The 21,600-nt window shown below is 41.1% G+C and overlaps 2 protein-coding genes across 3 annotated transcripts in view; one reads left to right on the forward strand and one right to left on the reverse strand.

Moving 5' to 3' along the window:
- The first annotated feature begins 2,239 nt into the window (after positions 1–2,239).
- LOC132992842 (thrombospondin-1-like) lies at positions 2,240–11,181 on the forward strand. The gene is made up of 22 exons (XM_061062370.1): positions 2,240–2,441; positions 2,533–2,616; positions 2,880–3,439; positions 3,535–3,613; positions 3,795–3,884; positions 3,991–4,100; positions 4,429–4,554; positions 4,986–5,082; positions 5,179–5,352; positions 5,447–5,623; positions 5,711–5,884; positions 5,975–6,255; positions 6,340–6,558; positions 6,664–6,771; positions 7,199–7,358; positions 7,469–7,587; positions 7,959–8,193; positions 8,339–8,566; positions 8,654–8,925; positions 9,014–9,111; positions 9,215–9,354; positions 9,448–11,181. Exons 2-22 carry the CDS (start codon positions 2,553–2,555, stop codon positions 9,453–9,455), a joined length of 3,519 nt encoding a protein of 1,172 aa, XP_060918353.1. The 5' UTR covers positions 2,240–2,441; positions 2,533–2,552; the 3' UTR covers positions 9,456–11,181.
- Positions 11,182–12,410: 1,229 nt separating this feature from the next.
- fsip1 (fibrous sheath interacting protein 1) overlaps positions 12,411–21,600 on the reverse strand; it is a 28,898-nt gene continuing 19,708 nt past the window's right edge. The window contains exons 9-11 of one of the 2 annotated variants that reach the window (XM_061062521.1): positions 21,283–21,435; positions 12,576–13,299; positions 12,411–12,534 (exon numbers count right to left, since the gene is read on the reverse strand). In XM_061062521.1, coding sequence (XP_060918504.1) covers positions 13,195–13,299; positions 21,283–21,435 — 258 coding nt within the window. In that variant the 3' untranslated portion in view covers positions 12,411–12,534; positions 12,576–13,194. The remainder of the gene's footprint in view (positions 12,535–12,575; positions 13,300–21,282; positions 21,436–21,600) is intronic. The other variant, XM_061062523.1, reaches the window with a different exon arrangement.

The following is a 21,600-nucleotide window of genomic DNA, read 5'->3' on the forward strand; positions in this document are numbered from 1 at the left end:
TCTCCACCTCCAACACAGTCCTGTCAGTCGCACCTCCCACGCTGTGAGCTCACGGTCACGCCCACATCGATGTGCCTAGTCACACCTGCCTATGATATCTCCAAAATGTTTCCCATGAAACCAGAGACTCTTATCCCACCTCGGTCCCATTTCACAGTCTTGGAGCCATTTTCCAGTTGAATGAAAGATTGCGCAGGACATGTGAAGGTTCATCACTGCCTTGCTGCAGGCTGATGTTTCAACAAGATGAATACTACGGGTTGTAAATCCCATGTGTCACCCTGTGTGTTGACCCTTTGAATGCTGTATACACCAAATGAAGAAAAAGGTATCCAGATGTTGTGACTCAGAAGACCATACATCTAGTCTATTTTTGGACTGCTTCTCTATTTTAGAGTTTTAGTCATCACTACACTACATGCATCACAAAGGCGTCACTTTGTGGCCCAGCATTTCCAGAACTCTTTCATCACTGTCACACACTCTCTTCTTCCTGAACTTTCCTATAATCACAAGTCTGCACAGCATGATCAATACAATTAGAGAAACTGAGATCTGCAATGAAACTAGACTAATTTCTCTTGGATGTGCTGAAACAAGTCTGCCATGAGGATTCTGTCTAGAGTTTTATGCATCAGCACTTCAACAACAACCCAATTCACCATGGCAACCCCTCAGATGTTTCATGTCACCCTTCGTAGAGGGCAGACCTTTAGGTTGGGGAGCAGTGGACAAACTAAGAAGTCAAATTTTGTTCCACTTCAACCTATCAGTTACAGCTTAAACATCGATGCATCAATAAATCAACAATGTTGCAGGGGCCATTTTTTTCTAAGGCTACTTTTGATTTTTTTAGGGAATTTTACCAAAAGATAATAATGTACTTTTACTTTTGGGGCAGCAGTAGGTCTGACTTGGCTGACCTTGCTCAGGAACAGGGGGGTCACTATTTGTCTAATAAACACATTTTGGACAATTAGGACTGGTTGCTGGAGAGATGCCAGTTACCTCCCTGAGCACTCCAGAGCTGCCCTTTAGCAAGCCACAGATCCCCCAACTGCTGAGGGTGCTTTCTGTGTGCAACGCCCTCACTGTGACATCTCTCTTTTAATGCATGTCTACAGGATACTGTTTATGCGTGTATTTCAGGCCTATACGTTAGTGAGGCATTACTGTGAGAAAAAAAACAAGTTCCCCTTTTGGGCTGAAAAAAGTACATCAATTTGTTCTTCTTCTTTATTTTTAATACAAGAGTCCTCCTTTTAATGTGTGCTGCATTTTTACATGTATACAGGTTATTTTATTTAAGTTCATCCGATATGTTCTTTCACCATACATGCATGGTTTTAGTGTTAAATATGTTATCATAATTAATATAGTTATCTATAAATATGGCAACATTTGAAAACCATTACACACACAATTTAAATTAAATCAAATCATTTTTTCATAAAGGCACTTTGTTCATGCTTTATATGTGGCTTTTGTTAATCTATCATAGTTGTGGATTCAGAGTTAAGATTTAAAATTAAGCATGCTCCCTTTATCTCACAATATTTTAACTCTCAAGCTTGAATCCATGCCTAAAGTGGACTTCATACAATCCTAGAACAACTCATACGTTATAAAGAAATCCAAATTAAAAGTATCCTTCAATCACACCTCTCATTCAACCCTGAGCATAAAACTTCCATTTATTACTCAATGAGTCCCCTGGTGGCCAGACAAGTAAAGGCAAAATGAGCAGTACTCCAGAAACCATCCAATAACCTGCTGTTTTTTAGAAATATGAACTGAAAATAATATACCAGTGCGAAGTATGGAATATAACTTAATGTTTTGAATGACTTTTATATCCTCTCATAACTAGTTTTATATTACCAGTCTACTGAATTAATTGGTCTGATTATGTCGGATCATATGAAAAATAAATCTATATTTTTGGGGGGAGGTGACTGCTTTATAAAATTAAGACTATTTGCCGAACAATTAAACTTTTATTAGACCGGAAACGACCACGTCTTGGCACGGGAGCGTGTATGAAATATTTGTCCGGTGATGGAAATTCAGCTCAGGAATGCATTTTCCTCCTCGGTGTGTGCGTCGCGGATATTCCTCTGACTGGCTGTGAGGTAGGACAACAAGGCCGTCCCTCTCTGCTGCTGCAATCCTATTGGTCCGGTCCGGAGCTCTGGAATGTCTTCGAACTGTTTAAATAGCTCTAGTATCGATAGGATAAGTCAGAAGAAAAATTCAAATCACCGGAATATATCCCGGACAGGGGCTTAAAGTGACTTTGCAACTTTATACCCCAAACCTCACGAGCTACTGAAAAAAAACAAGAGGAAAAGAAACGGGACAAATACTGGGAGAAGAAACGACTTTTTCTGCTTTTTTTAAAAAAAAAAAAACTATTCACAGAGAGAATTTCATTTTTAAAGGTTTGTAGAATTTTTTTATTAATAATGATGACAAAATATCGCTTTAATGTGGTCCCTAACGGCGTGTTTTCACATTCTTTGGTTCTAATAGGGATCACTTGAGATTTCAAGATGATGCTGTGTGGCATCGTTTTGCTGTTGATGCTTTGGAGTTGTGAGAGCGCGAGGTTGGCAGGTGAGAATGGAAAATGTCTGGTGATAGTCTTTTTTTTTTTTTTTGTATTTACTAACTTTTAAACTTTTCTGGACTTTAAAAAACTACACTAAATTATTGTACGGTATTGCCTTACTCTTGAATATTTGCACGCTCTTGTATAGTCCTATCCTATGTGCGTGCAACCATTGGAGATTCCCCGTTGTTGTGCGTTTTTACGCACATTGTCATTATGGTAGAAAAAGGACTTAACGTGGTTACTCTTTTCTTTCCTGTGACCGCAGAGAGTCGGGATGATAACAGTGTGTATGACTTATTCGATCTGGCCCGGGTAAACAAGAGACATCATGGAGTGAGTCTGGTCAAAGGCGCAGATCCTTACAGCCCTGCATACAAAGTCCTGAACGCAGACCTGATCCCCCCGGTCCCCGACAGCTCCCTCCGGGACCTCCTTGACTCTATCCAGACTGAGAGGGGCTTTCTCCTCCTCGTCAACCTGAAGCAGTTCAAGAAAACCAGGGGCAGCCTTTTGACCATCGAGAAAAATGACGGATCTGGACCAATTTTCGAGATAATTTCCAACGGGAAGGCGAACACTCTGGATGTCTTCTTCTCCACCTCGGACCAGCAGCAGCTGGTGTCCATTGAGGATGCGGATCTGGCCTCAGGGCACTGGAAGAACATCACTTTGTTCGTTCAGGACGACCGAGTGCAACTTTATGTCGGCTGTGAGGAGATCAATGTGTCTGAGCTTGATGTGCCAATCCAAAGAGTGCTGTCTCAGGAGGTGGCTGACATTGCCAGGCTCAGGATTGGAAAAGGAGCAACAAAGGACAAATTCATGGTAAGTAAAAAAAAAAAAACCATTTAACTCAGATGAGTAAAAACACTGTATTATTATGAAAAATATAAAGCCTACCTATTTTTTATGTCCTGTAGGGGGTTCTTCAAAATGTGCGCTTTGTATTTGGGACAACCCTTGATGCCATACTGAGAAATAAGGGATGCCAGAGTGGAGGTATGTCTGAAAAATATAGTATATCGTCATGTTTAGCTGTATAAATAAATTAAATATATTGATTGCCCTAGGGGGATTTTAATCTGCTGCAAAATACAAAAGTGCTAATTAAGATGCAAATATTTCATTGAGTATCTGTGAAGAGAAATTAATTTGTTTTCTGTCTTCTCCCCCCATGCAGCTGCCTTAACTGATGTCATGACCCTTGACAACCCAGTCAATGGCTCCAGTCCTGCCATTAGGACTGATTACACCGGCCACAAAACCAAAGGTGAGACTCTCCTTCCTAAAGACACAGGTCTCGACTCCCTGCTACTGCTCAGCTGTAAACTTTAGGAGGTTAACTAATTCATTTGACACTTCTCTCCTCCATTCAGATCTGCAGTCTGTCTGCGGCTTCTCTTGTGAGGACCTCGCCGGCATGTTTAAAGAGCTCAAGGGACTCGGTGTGGTTGTTAAACAGCTGTCCAATGAGCTGCGCAAAGTGGTAAGCTCCAAGGGCCACCAGGGTCTGCTATATGTCATCATTCACCCGCTCTTTTTCATGTTCTCGCCAGCCTTCCCTCTGCTTCCACATTCTCAGTGCTGTCACTAGTCACTGTAATGGCAACCCCTGGCCAAGTCCTTAATGAGTGCCATGTGAATACACAAATATGTTTGGCTGTCGGTCACATTTGCACTGCTTTGCTAGAGTCAAGCAATGTCTTAATCATGGTGTCAGTCAGTGATTCATTTGTATTGGAACTTTGGCAAAAAGAAAGTTTTCCATTCTGAGCATCCTTTTCCCTCTTTCTCACCCCCTCTCTCTCCCCCAGTCTGAGGACAGTACTCTGCTGAAAAATCAAATGAATGTCTACAATGGCATCTGCATTCACAACGGCATAGTGCACAATGACCAAGATGAGTGGACCGTGGACGGCTGCACCGAGTGCACCTGCCAAGTAAGTATGACACCTCCTGGAATGCAACCTTCAACCTAAGGCAGAAATAAGCTCAGGGAAGATGTCAAAGTGTTTCCTGTATTCCTGCTTAATAAAGTGATAATAATGTTGATGGTTGCACCACCCTTTAAAAGCACTCAGCTCCTGTCTGAAAGCCATCAACACTTCTTCTTAACCATTAACAAACCAGCATGGGGTCCTTTCCCAAAACAACATCCAGTGGAGGTTGCTCACAGGATGTGTAATTAGTTAGGTGGTCGCACCTGTTTGTGAGGATGTTTTATTTTTCCATTTCAGCAGGAGAGTAATGTCCCTGATAAAGTTCTCTCAATTGGGAAATATAGCAATTAGGCTTGGAACATTACCAGTAGCCAGTCAACCAGTCAGCTTGCTCATTATTCTTGTACTGATTTGACTGTTCCTTTCTCCAGAACTCTGCTACTGTGTGTCGCAAAATCTCCTGCCCTCTGATCCCGTGTGCTAATGCCACCGTGCCTGATGGAGAATGCTGCCCTCGCTGTGGAACACGTAAGCTTCTCTTTTAACATCCTGCACCATTTTCTTTATTTCTTTCTTAATGGCTTTTACGAAGGTAATGATCCCTGTTTCTTCGCCCCCCTACAGCAAGTGATTATGCAGAGGATGGCTGGTCCCCTTGGTCTGAATGGACCCCTTGTTCTGTGACATGTGGTCGTGGCATCCAGCAGCGTGGACGTTCTTGTGACCGCATCAACAGCAACTGTGAGGGCACCTCTGTCCAGACCCGTGACTGCTACCCCCAGGAATGTGACAAACGCTGTAAGTCACTCAGCATTTTTCATACAACCATTGTGATGATAAGTGTTCTCAAAATGTGAGATTCATAAATTAATTGTGAATGTGTTGCTCACAGTCAAACAGGATGGTGGTTGGAGCCACTGGTCTCCATGGTCTTCATGCTCTGTGACCTGCGGTGAGGGGGTCATCACCCGGATACGCCTCTGCAACTCTCCAACACCCCAAATGGGTGGTATGGACTGCCAAGGACAGGGACGTCAAACTGAAATCTGCCAAAAGTCGTCTTGTCCTAGTGAGTTCATTTCAGCAACATATAATGAACACTTTATTAATTAGATCAATCGAACATACTAAATGTTGTTTTTCTGATGCCTTTTAGTCAATGGAGGTTGGGGACCCTGGTCACCCTGGGACAGCTGCACTGTTACCTGTGGTGGTGGAATCCAGACCCGCACACGTCTCTGTTCAGACCCTGTTCCCAAATATGGAGGAAAAGATTGTGTTGGTGATGCAAATGTGTCTCAAGTGTGCAACAAGCAGGACTGCCCTATTGGTAAGTAAATACGGGAACAAAATATTAGAAAATAAGTTATGATCCACAACAGAATATCCTTTTAAAAGTACAATTTTATTTTCTCTATAGATGGTTGTCTCTCCAGCCCATGCTTCCTTGGCACAAGATGCACAAGCTTCCCAGATGGCTCTTTCAGGTGTGGCAAGTGTCCACTTGGATACACTGGAAATGGCATCACTTGCAAAGACATTGATGAGTGCACAGAGGTCCTTGATGCTTGCCATACGCACAATGGAGTCCATCGTTGTGAGAACACAGAGCCCGGTTACAATTGTTTGCCCTGCCCTGCGCGATTCTCCGGCCCTCAGCCTTTTGGCAGAGGAGTGGAACAGGCAACTGCTAAAAAACAGGTTTGAGTCTTTTCTTACATGCTGTGCTTGAGGCTTGTAGGCTTACCGCTTGCAGTCTTTTTAATTCTCTGTAATTTTCTCTAGGTTTGTAAACCCCGTAACCCTTGCCAGGATGGTAGCCACGACTGCCATAAGAATGCAAACTGTATCTACTTGGGCGTCTACTCTGAGTCCATGTTCCGCTGTGAGTGCAAGCCAGGTTATGCTGGGAATGGCCGTATTTGCGGAGAGGACACTGATCTTGACGGATGGCCAAACACTAACCTGGTGTGTGTGGAGAACGCCACCTACCACTGCAAAAAGGTAGCCAGACCCCACATGGATAGAGTTACCAAAGGCCATTATTATCCATCTGGACTATATTATTGTGATGATTGTCTGCTTAACCACTCTTTTGTCCCCTCATAGGATAACTGCCCCAACCTTCCCAACTCTGGCCAGGAAGACCATGACAAAGATGGCCTGGGTGATGAATGTGACAATGATGATGACAATGATCGGATCCCCGATGATAGGGTGAGTCATCACAGCAGTTTATTTTAGTCCTAAACTGTGCTTCTCCAAAGACCAGACATAGCAATCAGGAGCAGCCATCCTTCCTTTGGGCACTAGGAATGTCAAGTCCCCCTGTTTGTGTGCTTCCACCATAGAGTCAAAGTGGAAAGCAAGTAGCATAGGAATATTCTAGTTTGATTCCAAAATAAGGCAGAATTGAAGACAAGGTGGCGTGTTGCCCATAATTCTTAGTGTGGATTTGGAAAGTTGGGGAAGAAAAATGCTGTGGTAAAAATTACCAGCTTGCTTCCAGTGGAATATCACATTCCAGCAAAAGCTAGAGGAAAAATAAGCCTTTAACAGAAGAGCTTTGTTCCTAAAAATATCACTTCTTTGAGTAATAGCCAATTTCAGAAATGTAATCCTGCTTATGATTCTCAAATCGTAGGACAACTGCCCAAGAGTGTACAACCCTGCCCAGTATGACACAGACAGGGATGATGTTGGCGACCGCTGTGATAACTGTGTGTTTGAGGCGAACGCAGACCAAACTGACACTGACAACAATGGAGAGGGAGATGCCTGTGCTGTGGACATTGATGGGGATGGTGAGTATTTTCTCATAACTCTTTACAGGTTGTCTTTAATGCCTTTCTTTATCCTTAAAAATCACTTGCAAAGCACTGATATCTAAGAAAATATATTTTTTTCCCAACAGGCATTCTGAACGCAAACGACAACTGCCCATATGTTTACAATGTGGACCAGAGGGACACTGACAGGGATGGTGTGGGCGACCATTGTGACAACTGCCCTCTGGAGCACAACCCTGATCAGGTAACATTAGATCTCATTTCACCTGTCAAAATAAATAACCCTGACCCATAGCATCGGTGCCAAAAAATGCACCTGCTTTAATGAAACATGCAATATGACATGAATTTGAGAATAAAGAATGTAATTTTCCCTCTTTACTCCCCCTTCGAAACATAAATGAATTGGTAATTGTTCTATGGTGAAAGATACCTTGTCTAATAGGACAATGCTTGCATGCCTGAAAAATAGGCCCAACATATTAATCTCATCCTGAGTAGCACCTTTCATACTGAGGCTGGTGAAAAACAAGGAGAGTAATTTAAAGTAAGCAGGAGTCTAACAGTGTAAGAGCCTGTCTTTGGAAAGTCTCATCATACAACGATTTTCTACAGGTTGACTCAGACTCAGATCTCATTGGAGACAAGTGTGACAACAACCAGGACATTGACGAGGACGGTCACCAGAACAACTTGGACAATTGCCCTTACATCCCCAACGCCAACCAGGCTGACCATGACAAAGATGGCAAGGGTGACGCCTGTGACCATGATGATGACAACGACGGCATTCCTGACGACAAAGACAACTGTAGACTGGCCTTTAACCCAGATCAAGTGGACTCTGATGGTAAGTCATTCTTTTAATGTTGTGTCACGTGTGGTCATTTAACTTACATATACAGTCTGAGTTTTTTGGATATCCTCAGTGGTTTGATTTGTCCTCATCCATGGTTTCCATCTTTTTAATTTCCACGTTTATATTGTCCTCTCAGGTGATGGCCGTGGTGATGTGTGCAAAGACGATTTTGACCAAGACAACGTTCTTGACATCTATGATGTGTGTCCCGAGAACTTTGCCATCAGTGAAACAGACTTCCGCAGATTCCAAATGGTTCCTCTGGACCCCAAGGGCACCTCCCAAATTGACCCCAACTGGGTGGTGAGGCATCAGGGCAAGGAGTTGGTACAGACTGTCAACTGTGATCCGGGCATTGCTGTTGGTATGTATTACAATAGATAGACGCTCACTGCAAGTACACTGCAAGTAGACAGGAAACCGATTCTAAACCACCTCTGTCTTAATTCAGGTTATGATGAGTTCAGCGCAGTCGATTTCAGTGGGACATTCTTCATCAACACGGACAGAGATGACGACTATGCCGGATTTGTGTTTGGCTACCAGTCCAGCTCACGCTTCTACACAGTCATGTGGAAACAAGTCACACAAACCTACTGGTCTCACACACCCACAAGAGCTCAGGGCTACTCTGGCCTGTCAATCAAAGTGGTCAACTCCACCACTGGGCCTGGCGAGCACCTGAGAAATGCCCTGTGGCACACCGGAGACACAGCAGGACAGGTGAGAGGAGATTCAGTAACTCAGGATTCAAGTAATACTTAAATTTAATGTTTGACAAATTCTAACCTTCACATTTCATTCTTTCCAGGTACGCACTCTGTGGCATGACCCTAAGAACATTGGCTGGAAGGACTTTACTGCCTACAGATGGCATCTAATCCACAGACCTAAGACTGGACTGATTAGGTGAGCTTAAAACCGACCAAGTATTCCCTTGCATTCAATTTCATATCTGCTAGTTTTAAGCTATTGTTGAAACGAGCTAATGTGATTAAATTTTCTCTTATAGAGTGGTCATGTATGAAGGCAAGAGAATCATGGCCGATTCTGGAAACATCTTTGACAAAACATATGCAGGTGGACGACTTGGCTTGTACGTCTTCTCTCAGGAGATGGTTTACTTCTCAGACCTCAAATATGAATGCAGAGGTAAGCACAATAGTGTTGGTTTGAAAATTCAGAGAATGTTGGTTTTACCATGCAAGACTATATTTGTAAAACCTCTTTCTTGAATTCTTTCAGATACATAAATGGACCACAGAGACTTCCAGACAGAATCTGCCTGTCAGTATGAGTATTTAATAAAAGGAACTGGACCAATATCTCTTTAACTTTTTCTGTTGAAAAAATGCACATTGGAGGAATGATGAGCAGGAGAGCTGACCTCTGGACTTTTAGCCAAATGAAAGCCAAATGATGATTCTGCGCCACTGCACCAAATTCAAATAGTGAGTGCAGCTCTGCTCAGAAGAACGTGGCCCTCTCACGTTGTCGTTCTGAAATGCATTGAAAAGGGGCCAAATTGTATTGCTTTGCACACCTGAACTGTTGTTGGGATTCCTCTATGGATGAGGGACAAAAGGAAAGAGTGTTCCGTGTTTTTTTTTCTATTCCTATTTTTGAGCATTAATATACATCTGCTGTGGACTCAAAGATACTTGTGTCAGTATGAAGAAGGTATGGGAGAACTTTTATAGGCAGGGTAATTATACCTTTTGAAGGAACTGTTGAGGGACCATGGACAGTATGGACTGACTGTTACTATCAAAGAGAGTGAATGAGTTTGTGTGTATGCGCATGTGTGCCACCCAACAAGCATTTTTATGAAGCCAACCATGTCAATTTTTTTTTTTAAATTTGGTTTCTTTAAAAATACTGCTCACCCTACTTCAGTGCAGACCTGGAAATACAAGGTCCTGTACTTAGCCAAGGCTTAGGGCTGGCCCAGAACATTCGTCTTCTCAGGAAAAGAGCACTAAAGGAAACAAGGAGAGCACAAATTCAGGACAGCACAGGGGCCCAAAGCAGTGAACACTGAATACTGCTTTGAAATAGTAATTCTTAGCAAATATTATGTACATATCTCCAATCATTACGGACAGCTTCAAGGGACGTAAAGAGCATGGGCCAGTCTATTTCCTGCCATGAGTAAACCTATGTTGGTATGGCGGTCTGTATTTACGTACTCATCATAGAGGCTTTAATTGTTGTGCATCTCAGTATCTTGCCAGCTTAAAATGTTGTTAGCAATCTATTACATGTATCCCCCATGGTAAGATATGGCATTATATTTACCGAAACAGTAAAAAAAAAAGAAAGTGAAACTATAGGCATTACTTACAGTAACTCTAAATATTCTGCTTCTGCAGTGTGTATGATTAGTGTGCCTGAGCTTGTGTGTACATTTTCTGACGAGGGAAAATCAAAAGAAATCCCTTTATGTACAAATATTACCTCATTGATTCTCTTTTGTATTGAGGCCAGCAATACACAAGAATCAATTGTCTTAGCAATAGAGTATAAATTGGTTGGCTTCTTTTTGTACGCAAGACTTTATAATCATTTATATGCTGTATATAAGATATTTTTGTAGTGAAAGAAGCCCGAACAGGAACGTAAAGGATTTAAAAGAAATTATGTCTTGACTGTGCTGTGCTATATGTATTTCCTGTGCTTTTTTTTTGATAAATTATTGTTTGTTTCATGTTGAGGTTATTTCATTTGTGTAGATATATGCTATTTAAATAATTTATCTAGAAGCGTCGCCTTATATGGAAGCGTTTCTTGTCTGTATAAACTTATTTGCACACTGACATGAGGATGCCTTTATTTTGTTTTTTGTATGTGTTTTTTTTAATAATTAGTGAAACTTTTCTATAAACTTTGTACTATAGTTTCTACCCAAAGTGCTGTTTATACTCCTTCCTGATATGTTGTAATGTCAAGTGAACAATAAACACTTCAGGAAATAAAATATGTCTCAGTTTTTGGTGAAGAGTTTAAAAGTTGAATAGCTCAAGTTCCTTCTCAGCCATTGTTTTTTTAGACATCTTCTTGGATTGAGGTCTTCTCTTTAGAAAAGCAAAGGAGCCATGCTGTGTCAGGCAACTGGAATCCATTAGTTGAGTCTACTGAAGCCTTGGAGAAAGGGAGTATCCTTGGGAGTCAATAGAAGGGAAACTCAACATGAAGTATAACCCACTTAAACAGCACATCCAGATCTGATTACATATTACACAGGCATCTCCTTACACCTTCAAACGACAGCCCTCCACGTGAGAGGCAGACAGAAGGATTTTTTTGCACCAGGCTGGGGGAGAGAACGTAAGTTATAGCTGCAGTCCAATCTCACCAGCAGGACTGTGAATTGAAATTCCAAAGTTTTCATAAAAATGTCTCAATAAAACTTGTCAAAGTGGATGAATCATCGACAGACTCCAAAGAATGACCTTACCCAGTATATCACCAGTAAACAGAATTCAGACTGCTAACTGAGATATTTCACAGGGCCAGAAAGAGCTGAAATCTCAGGCACCAATGAGGCATTCTGCCAGAAAAAGCCAGACAGTCTCAGTATGCCACAGGTCTCCTTACATTAGAAGTGACCTCATTCTTACCACACTGAGCTCACCAAGTTTCCATTATCCCCATATGAGTGGTATATCTACCATACTGAAATTACACTGTCAATTGCACAGATGGGATTAGTAACATGGGCATGCTACATATGCTGCACAAAAATCAAGGGATTGTTATGAGTAAAAAAATTAAGTCTGTCTTGAAACAGTTTGCATGTGCTCTTGGACTTGCTCTGAGGTGTCTGTTTAGATTCCCTGACAGATAGTGCAGCACGGCTCCCTGAAAGCAGGGCTCTGGTTTGAGGGGGTTTGACCTTAAAGGCTCACCTGGCCAACGTGTTTTCAGTCCAGAGGAATGAGAGATAATTCCTGCCATTTACACAGGGTCAGCAGCATGCGGTGGGGTGAAGAGTGAGACGAACAGGCCTGTAGGTGTGCAGTGCCATGAGAGAAAGGACAGGTAGGACCTCTGGGCCGGGGTCAGCCAGGTGCAGACTAGTTACTCACACTGTGCAAGCAGGAGCAAAGAGGAGTCGTGTCGACAGCTACACAAATCTCCTAAACAAACTAAAAAGCATAAATCTCAAAGCTGGTCGTCTTTTGACGGTGGGTTCTTGTTTTATTAAATGAAAATTTGAGTGGCCACGAAGGGTCCGATTTCAGAGGATCCTTCTAATCTGACCCACTCTGAAGCAGATCACCTATAGGGGAAGGAATGAAAGGAATGCTTGGAGCTGAGCTGGAGCTATCACTCAGTGGTGCAGACAGCATCTCTCTGTCCCTAACAGCCACATTGGATGCTTGGACTCCCATTACTAACTGAGACATGTCACAATTCAAAGAAGAGGAGAAAGTTATTACAATAAGGATTTTCAGACTTCTCTAAACAGACCCGCTGCTGTCAGCTGAGCGTATTTGTGTGCAGTAGAACATTCTGTGGCCACCGTACCCTGTTATTACACTTAATGACAGCAATTTTCTGTTCTCATATTATGATACTCAGGTTAATACAAAGGGTGGCCCCGCTGCTTAGCTTCCTCATGCAGAGCCATTTACACAAATAAAAGCAACAGGATGCAATCCAGCTGTATAATAAAAACGGAGACAGATTAGGATCAAAATAACAGTTTTATCCAAGGTTTAGCCATATACCAAAGGTTAGCGCTATAATTTATCCAATCCTGACAATTGTGAAACATGTTCATTATTAGTTATATTACTGTAGACATAGAGAAAAATGTTGTAACATCTACATCCATTTAAAGCTGTACAGAACAATTATTATCGTAGGTGAAAATCTCTTCTGATAATGATTGTGTCTCTTATTTGAACATCTTTAGATCCAGTTATTGTTCTCTGGCTACATCACAGCGATGCAGCATCTTTTGGTACGCATTCTGAAAGCAGAGGTTCAACTGGGACATGGTGTCTGAAGATCTTGGGCCCAGGCCTGTGTTAGTTCACATTCATCCAGCAGACTAAGTAACTGCTCCTCTGTAAGGTCCAGTGGCTCACTCTGCAGGAAAACAAAAACGTATGATCTAGGATTAAAGCTGCAGTTTTTACACTGTTGGGTTAAATGCATTTACTAAGTTAAGTCAAACAACCAACTCTTTTACAACATTTCAAACATGCACAATAAACATCTGACAACTTTGAGGTGATATGTTTGTATAATTGCAAAAGTGAAGACAGAATATTTTTTTAGCTTAACGTCTGATATTTCCCTGACACCTTCTCTACATTTGTTTCCATTATGAACATCCTTAACTGGTCTTATTCTTGACAACTGCAGACAACATATTGTATTAACGCACGACCTGTGATAACAGTGGCAGTTCATAATAATATACTTCACTGCTGCTGCCTTCCCTTGTGCCTAGTTGGAAGCTGTCCGGGAAAAAAAAAACCCTTCCAGTTGGATGTTGCTGTTGTTTTTGTACTGATAAGTAGGGTCTAACCCGCTCTGGGAGTGCATGTGAGTTCAATGGAAGACGCCAACCTTCTGAAACTAGGTTATGAGGAAACATGTCTAAATAAATGTCAATATCTATTCATGAGAGTGATGGGATATCTGGCAACTGCAAGAGCAATTTCTGATACCAAATTCTTTGGCCACTTAAATCTTTAATTCCCTTATCGTTCCATTAATAAGGTGAGACATGACTAATTTACTCTCTGCAAGAGTGCTCATACACAATGGCCTCTTTCGTGTGAGAATATAGAACTTTATTTAGACAGCTGCAACTCAACAGTCAGTTTGTTCCAGTGATATCAACTCATTACCTTTCATAACACGAGCATTAAGCCAAAAACATGTGCAGGAACACTAGACCTTACATGTCTGCGTTGTAAAGTAATCACTGTCTTCATTCTTCCTGTGAGTCAGAGTGTAACTCAGATTTCTAGCTGTTATCTACGCTGAACTGTCCATGATGTTAGAGATGGGATGTCCTGACCCATTTATTCCGTCCATTATCCTGATGAGAGGTGTGGTCAGTATTCAAAGTGTTCATTGTTCTTTTTGCCATTTGGGGAATAAGGTCAAAAAATCAAGTGCTAAATCAAGCTATTGAGCTTAGCTTAGCTTAGCCTAGTTGATAACAATGAGAAGATGGGCAGTTTTAAACTTTTATTTTGTACACACTAAATAGACAAGGTTTAAGGAGGTAAATGTTGAGCTAATAGGTGCTGGCAGGATGATTTTTCAATTATTATTTTTTACATTTGGACACAACCATGCTAGCTCTTCAATCGCCTTGCAGTCCTAGTCGTAGAGCTACTACATGCTAGCTGCTGTGAGTGGAATTGACACATCTTATTCCTGGCAAGAAAGCTAACAAGAATATTTTCCCTAAGTGTCTTTCCCAGATACTAAGTTCAGTTTGACATCAAATTAAATTCATTTAGCAGCCACATGGAAACATATTAAAAACCTGTACCAATTTAGGCTCATGTTACTTTTTTTCTCAAACCGAGATGATATTTTTCCCTTGCAGTTTGTTTTCAACTCTTCGCTGCCTCCCGCTGACTCACTCAGGACAAAATCACATTCCAGTGTCTCATCTATCCCCACTAGCTGAGGCTAATACTCTTCATCGATCATTTATATTCCTCCGCTGACCAGACCCCCCTCTGAAACTCCTCAGCCTGTTGACAGGACCCAAGCTGCTGATATAGATCTCTACCAGACAATCCTGTCCATGTTCAAAGTCATGCAGCATGTAATGACCACCCTGAGGTCATGGCAGGTTGGCCCATGTTACTCATTTCTGACCTCCTGCAATTATCCAGAAACTGCACATCTTATTTCTTATAGTGTTAACCTAATGTTATGATGCTACGGATTGGATTGCTGAAAACTAAATTTCATTGTATTTGACATGCAATGACCTTAAGTATCTATCTATCTATCTATTTATCAAATTCCAGCCTGCAGCCCCCTGCAGCGCTGCATGCTTTTGTCCTTTGACATGCATATAGCAAGCACCTTTGTGTAGTGAAGAAAGATGAACCAGGCCTGTTTTTGTGGTTTAACTTCATTTTGGCAAATCCATCCAACCATATGGAAAAACAAGGATAGGTATCTTCCCTTTCATGTTATTCTAAAGTAAGTTTTAAAAACTGTAATTTAAAAAAATATTTGCTTTGTATAGCAGCAATTTTACCATAAATGTGCACAAATATTAATGAGCCATTACAGCACCTTGAGAAATATTGTGCATGAAAAAGAATCAAAGACATAAAAAAGCAGTGGTCAATTAGAGTCATGTGAGTGTTGCTGTGTTCATGATTGGGGTAATAAAGAAGAAGTGTCCCACCGGCAGCAGCATTAATGGCCAGAAATGCCTTTAACCAGCACCAGCCGGCTAGACTGGAACTTAAGTTAGACTTTCCTACAGAGAGAAAAGAAAAGAGATGGAATAAAGAGTGTTTTTTATTGCTGTGGCAAAATGCTGCGACCCTTTAAAGCTGCTTGACCTCAGGTGACCTTAATGCTCTGGAGGCCGAGGGTGTATGTGGGTGACTGATGTGTGTTTTCCTCTCCGACACTCTGACTGAGCCAGTTAAACTAAAGTGTTACAGCTTCATCAGCTCTTACAGTCCAGTCCTTCGTACATCACATCCATCTTGTAAACAGAAGATTAAAGAGCTGTGAATTTAGGAAAGCTGTCAAAGAGAATACACATTATGTTTGATCGAGATGTTTCCAGGGAGTTCCTTTCTTCCGTTGGGGTTATCACCGAAACAGGAACAGCAGTGCTGAGCCTGATTGAAAGTTTTTAAACACAACGTTTTTTATCATTCTGACTCTAAAAGGAAACGGATGGATCAAGTGAACGGTGATAAAACCTTTTGTCAGAACTGGACAATCTTTTGTTTTTTAGCTGCCATGAGAATCTTTTGTGCAGGCATCCTTTGTAAAAGAAGGACTTAAATTATTTAGTGTTTATTTTTTGATGACTATTGCCAAGTCAAAGGATGTATGCAGCTGTGTGAGGCTGGTTTTGGAGTTTTTCCTTGGCATACATCCTGTGGCATAAACATGTGAAATACAAGCTGTAGATGGAAAATCTATAGACTCACTTACAGCCGACGAAATGAGAGGCTTTGGCAGGTTTATGGAAAGACACTCGCTTCTGTCCTATTTACAGTACTTTGACTTAAATATTGTAGGAGAAAAAGACAAAGGACTTCCTATTTATTAGATCAGAGGCTTAGAAAACATGGTGTTCTGTTCACTAATTATTTTTTTGTTAGAAAATCCGAGTTTTTCCTTGACTGTATCCTAGCACATCTTGAAGGAAATAGCTTTGATTCGGCTGCTCATAAACCCGACAAATCATCGATTATCTCATGAATCAATGAGTGCTTAAATTGATTTAAAAAAGCATTTGCTCTTGGCACATGCATTTCATTTGAGTCTTTTTTTAATGCTAAGTTTGCATCTTTTATGTATGTTATTGTAAGATTGGCAGTTTAATTTGCTTCCCCACCTGTGATCCAGAGCAGCAAGCTTATTGCATCTGTCTCTGTCTTACCTGTAGCTACATAAGGGACTGTGCAGGGAAAGTGTAAAGGAAACCTACTGGCACTGTTCTGTTTAGCAGCTCTATACAGTCTAATCCTGCACTGTCATTCGTCACTTCACTCCCCTTCCTTGTGGATTTCAATAGCATCAATTGTGTCCGTGGGTTTAGAGTGTTTTATGCCCTCCAGACAGTGGACTCAAATTCCTTAATTGCAAACAGTGGTGAGGTGGGTGGACCCCCAACCTTTGATATAAGATCATTGTCAGTATTTTGTATCATTTTCCAAATTGGAGATAAATCTGACAAAGCCAGAACTGTTTAGCCCCAAGCTATCTGTCCTGCGATGGGCCACCACCTCTGCACAGCTCGTTGTTGGCTCCTGTACACACAGGGTGCAAGACCGGTTCACCACAAGTGTGGGCTGCTCAGCTTTCAAGGTCACTGACTTCAGACACATACCTCAGCTTTATCATCCACAGACCCAGAGGGCCAGTTTGCCTCTAATATAGGAAGGAATTCTATTCATTACACACTATGTGCTCCCATCCAAATGATGAGGCTGATCACTATGCTGATTTTTGGCTTTAGTACACAGATGACATCAACTGGAAGCATTGAAGTTAGAGGAAAAAGTTAATTTGTCGAATGTCAGATCATTGAGATAATTTAGATTATTTGCCCCAGGGAGACTCTGGCATACCTTGTTAATGTCAGGGACTCCTGGCTGAATCCCAGTCTCCTCATTTTACCCCGTCACTTTTTGCATGGCTTCTTGCACGTGCACTGTATACATAAAAAATCATATACTTGTAGGCATGACCTTCAGTTAGCTCTGGTTGTTGTGACTGATCCTTAAAATCCCCCTAAATGAGAAATACAGCTGATCATTTCATGGTGTATTAACACTTGAAGCTTGAGCGCTACAGAATGAGCTAATGGTATAACCTGACTTGCTAGCTTAAGCAATGCTTGCTGGGGTTAGCTAGAATGATTAGTTTGCAGTTAAATGCATCTGATAGACCAGCTTACTAGCTTCCAACTACGAGTGAAATCAGAGAGATAGGACAATGGAAATGGGGGGTGGCAGCTAAAGAAAGCTATGATGAAGAAGACCGGGGAAGTTGAAAGCGCTGCTAGTTTTGTTATTTCTTGATTAAATATAAGTCTAGTCAATTGCTACTGCGATGAAAACCTAAACATATGTCCAAAATTGATTTTTCTGGGTCAAATCTAAATCTCCCACCTAAAGCTTATGGCAAACTAATTTTACACTCCTGAAACAAATGCCATGAGATTGTCTGCCACTCATTAAAAGCAGTGGCAGAGGAACAGTAGAGATGATTGTGGGGAACCCTTTTTCTTGAATCGTCTCTATTTCATGAGATCATAAAGAGGGAAAACAAGAGCAGACAGCGTGACAAGCCAAAGGCTAATAGCCAGTAGCCATGGATGGATTGAAATAGAGGAGGGTGATGGCTTCTCATTTCTTGGAACCTAACTGGCCCTCTGTGGAAGGAATCTCTTGTGTAAAATTGCATTTGGGAATCCTGGCTAAACAGAAAAAGGTTGTATGATTAACAATGTCAAGAGTTCCCATCTTGCCTCACTGTTGAAGCAGAGGTTGTTCTTCCTTTTGCAGTTGGTCTTGGAATAAAGCCAACTGAGGTATCAGGAAAACTAGTGCTGTTGAGTATCACAGATTTAGCTTTAACTGTTCCAAATAACCCTGCATGACTTTATGTTATCTCTTCTCTCTGGTACTGTGTTGTTGTTTTTTACTGTAGTTCAAAATAAATGTTTCCTTAAGCGAGCAAACTGACCTCTCCTTTTAATAGCCGGAACGTTTGCGAAATCGAAGGTGAGAGAAGTGAGTCTTTGGCAAAGGTGTTGTTTGAACTGAGAGAAAGTAGAGCAGGGATGACGCACAAACCCAGGTGTCAGATCTGAATCCAACATGGCAAAGCTTTTGTTAAAATTCATCACGGCAGAGAGGTAAATCAGGTAGATATCCATCTGAACACTTCAATTCTTAACATCAAACACTTGAGCCAATTACACTGAAGAGGAACAGAGACTCTGTAGTCACTGCCACAATGTAAGAGACATTTACAAACTCATTTGTATGGTTTTCAGGTCATCACATGCTATGAAATACTTCGTAACACATTGACTCCCCAAATTTTTATTAGCACCGCTACCATACTAAGTTTAAGTTGAGCTGATGCATGGAGGTACTGGGCAGACAAATTAACCATTGTTCTATTTAACTTAGAGCCGACCGATTAATCGACCGGCCGATATTAGCTTATCTCGCGACTATCAGTATCTGCTAATTGAATCTCCGAAATGTGCCGATGTTACTCTTATATAAGTTTTTGTTAATTTTATAAAGTTTATTTGTATAATTGTTCATTTATAAGTAAAAAATTGTGTTCCAGTGCACCGTTGTTATTTTGGCCGATAAAGGCTTTTGTTTAACTGTACAAGTGTTTTATAACAGCATTTGAGGGATTAACGCAAAAAATGAGGGTTTTTTTACATATATATCTACTTATCTCCAAAGCTCGAAGATAAATCTAAGAAAGATATAGGACGATATATCGGTATTGGATTTTCTCGATATCGGTATCGGCCCCAAAAATCTCATATCCGTCAGGCCCTACTTTACAAATATTAAGCATTACACTTCACTAAAATAAACCAAAATGATCTAAATTTTACATTTATGTTTGATAAACAAATACGTGTTTGTTTTAATTTGGTGGAAAACCATGGTAGTAATAATTCTAAGCTTTGGAGGAATTCAAGCCAGCTGTTTACCCTTTGCTTCCATTCTAAATGCTAAGCTAAACTAATCACCCTTTGACTCTCACTTCATATTTACCACAGAGACAAAGTGTTATTTTTCTTCTCATCTTGCCCTCAAGGTATGAAGATTTGTACAACTTTTAAAAATAACTTACAAGTTTAATAGAACAACTATTTGTACTTCCTGGAATAATATTTGCTTTCTCCACAAAATGATTGTATTGCTCTGACTTTTCACAAATTTGTTTCAACAACGAACCCAAAAATCTAATTGTAATCACAAACTGATCTTTTCTTATATAAAATGCTCTTAAATACACTCGAAACTTTTGCAAAGTATGTGCACCCTTCAGGTGCAGAGAGACTGTGAGAAGTGATCTGGGTTGCGGATGTAACATAAATCAACTTTATGAGTACACTGGAGCTGTGAGAAGCTGTTTAAGAATGCCCTCCCAGACAAATTCCACACAAATAAATCTTTTCAAACCACAAAACAAGCCCGATGGCACTAAGATTATACACAGTGAGTGTGCTATTTACATTGCAGGCACTCGCAGGGTTCAATCATTTAGTCACAGAATATAAAATGTAGTGACACACTGCTAAATGCAAAGAGTGTCTAGCTCCCACCAGTAATTAAGAGTCTGGTGGTTTTGATGTTTTCTGATCATAATGAGAGAACAGTTTCCTCAAACGGAGTTAGGCTTCATTAGGAAAAAAAATTCCAATTGTGTCTTCTTAATTAGGCCAGGAATAGATTTGAGTATCACGGCATGGTGTCCTGCTTGAAGTAAGGGTGTGGCTGCCACTTCATCTTTTACGAGCTCACTTTATGTGTGCAAAACGGCATCTTTTATGTTTATATTAAGCATATATACATTATGTTGTGGTTCATCAGGGTGAGAACATAAGAGTTGGTAAAGAGTTTTTGAATTCCATTGACAGCACTACTGTGAAGAAGCAAAGAGGCAGTTTGTTACGCAAGACTGGGAAAAGCTACACAATTAAACATAAGCAGAAATCAAAGCTATCCACCTTTGTTCTCCGAACATTCTTACGTTGGGTCTTTGGCTACAGGGTTTGGTGAAAGAGTGACACTGATGTGGTTGTAACTCTACTGGGGCTCCTAAAAGCAGACATGGCACGACCGTTTCTAGGTAACACTGTGGACATGGAGATCGAGTCTGAGCGAAAAATGCTAGAAAGCAATGAAACATGGTGGAGGACAAAAGGCTATCAGTGGATTAAACGACCGCCCTGTCCCTAAAATCAAACCTGTGTACAGACATAGAAGACTCCTTATAGTAACCAAAAGTAAATCAGTCAAAACGTACTATTTGCACAAAACTGCGAACTTTAAAGTGACTGTGTGATTGCACAAAGGGAGTGAAGTAAACTTGGTAAGAAGAGGAAGAAATATGGGCCTGCAGAGACTCGAATATTGCATCTGATCTCATCGTCCCCTTCTGAGAATGATTGAGGGTGAGCTCTGTGCTTGTAATAATTTGTCACACACGTGTCTACAGATAAAAATGCAGAGGAGGATAATAACGCAAAACACAGATTGTGTTGATATCTTGTGTGAGTCTTGTGTGTAAGTTTGAGCATGTTCTCGGTAATGTTTGTGCGTACGAGAATGAACATAGCTTTGAACTCACAGTAATCTCCTGGCTCTGACCCAGGAGCTCCAGCTGCTGTTGGATCTCTTGGAGCCGCCGGTCCTGCCCTCTTCTCTCCTTTATATCCTGCAGGACCTCTTCTCCTGGTTGTGGGTCCCCATCGCACGTCCAGCCAACCTGTGAGCCGCTGCTCTGAAACACAACAGATACAACTGGTTCTAATAGGGAGCAAACGAATCATCTCACATGTGGACAAGCTTGGGTGCTCTGCTAGCTTATGGCTGACACTCAGAAACATTTAAACAGGGATCAAAACCATCTAACAGTTCATCATTTAAGTGAAATGTTTCCATTCGT

Source organism: Labrus mixtus, chromosome 18 (assembly GCF_963584025.1).
Source record: "Labrus mixtus chromosome 18, fLabMix1.1, whole genome shotgun sequence".
NCBI classification, from domain to species: domain Eukaryota; kingdom Metazoa; phylum Chordata; class Actinopteri; order Labriformes; family Labridae; genus Labrus; species Labrus mixtus.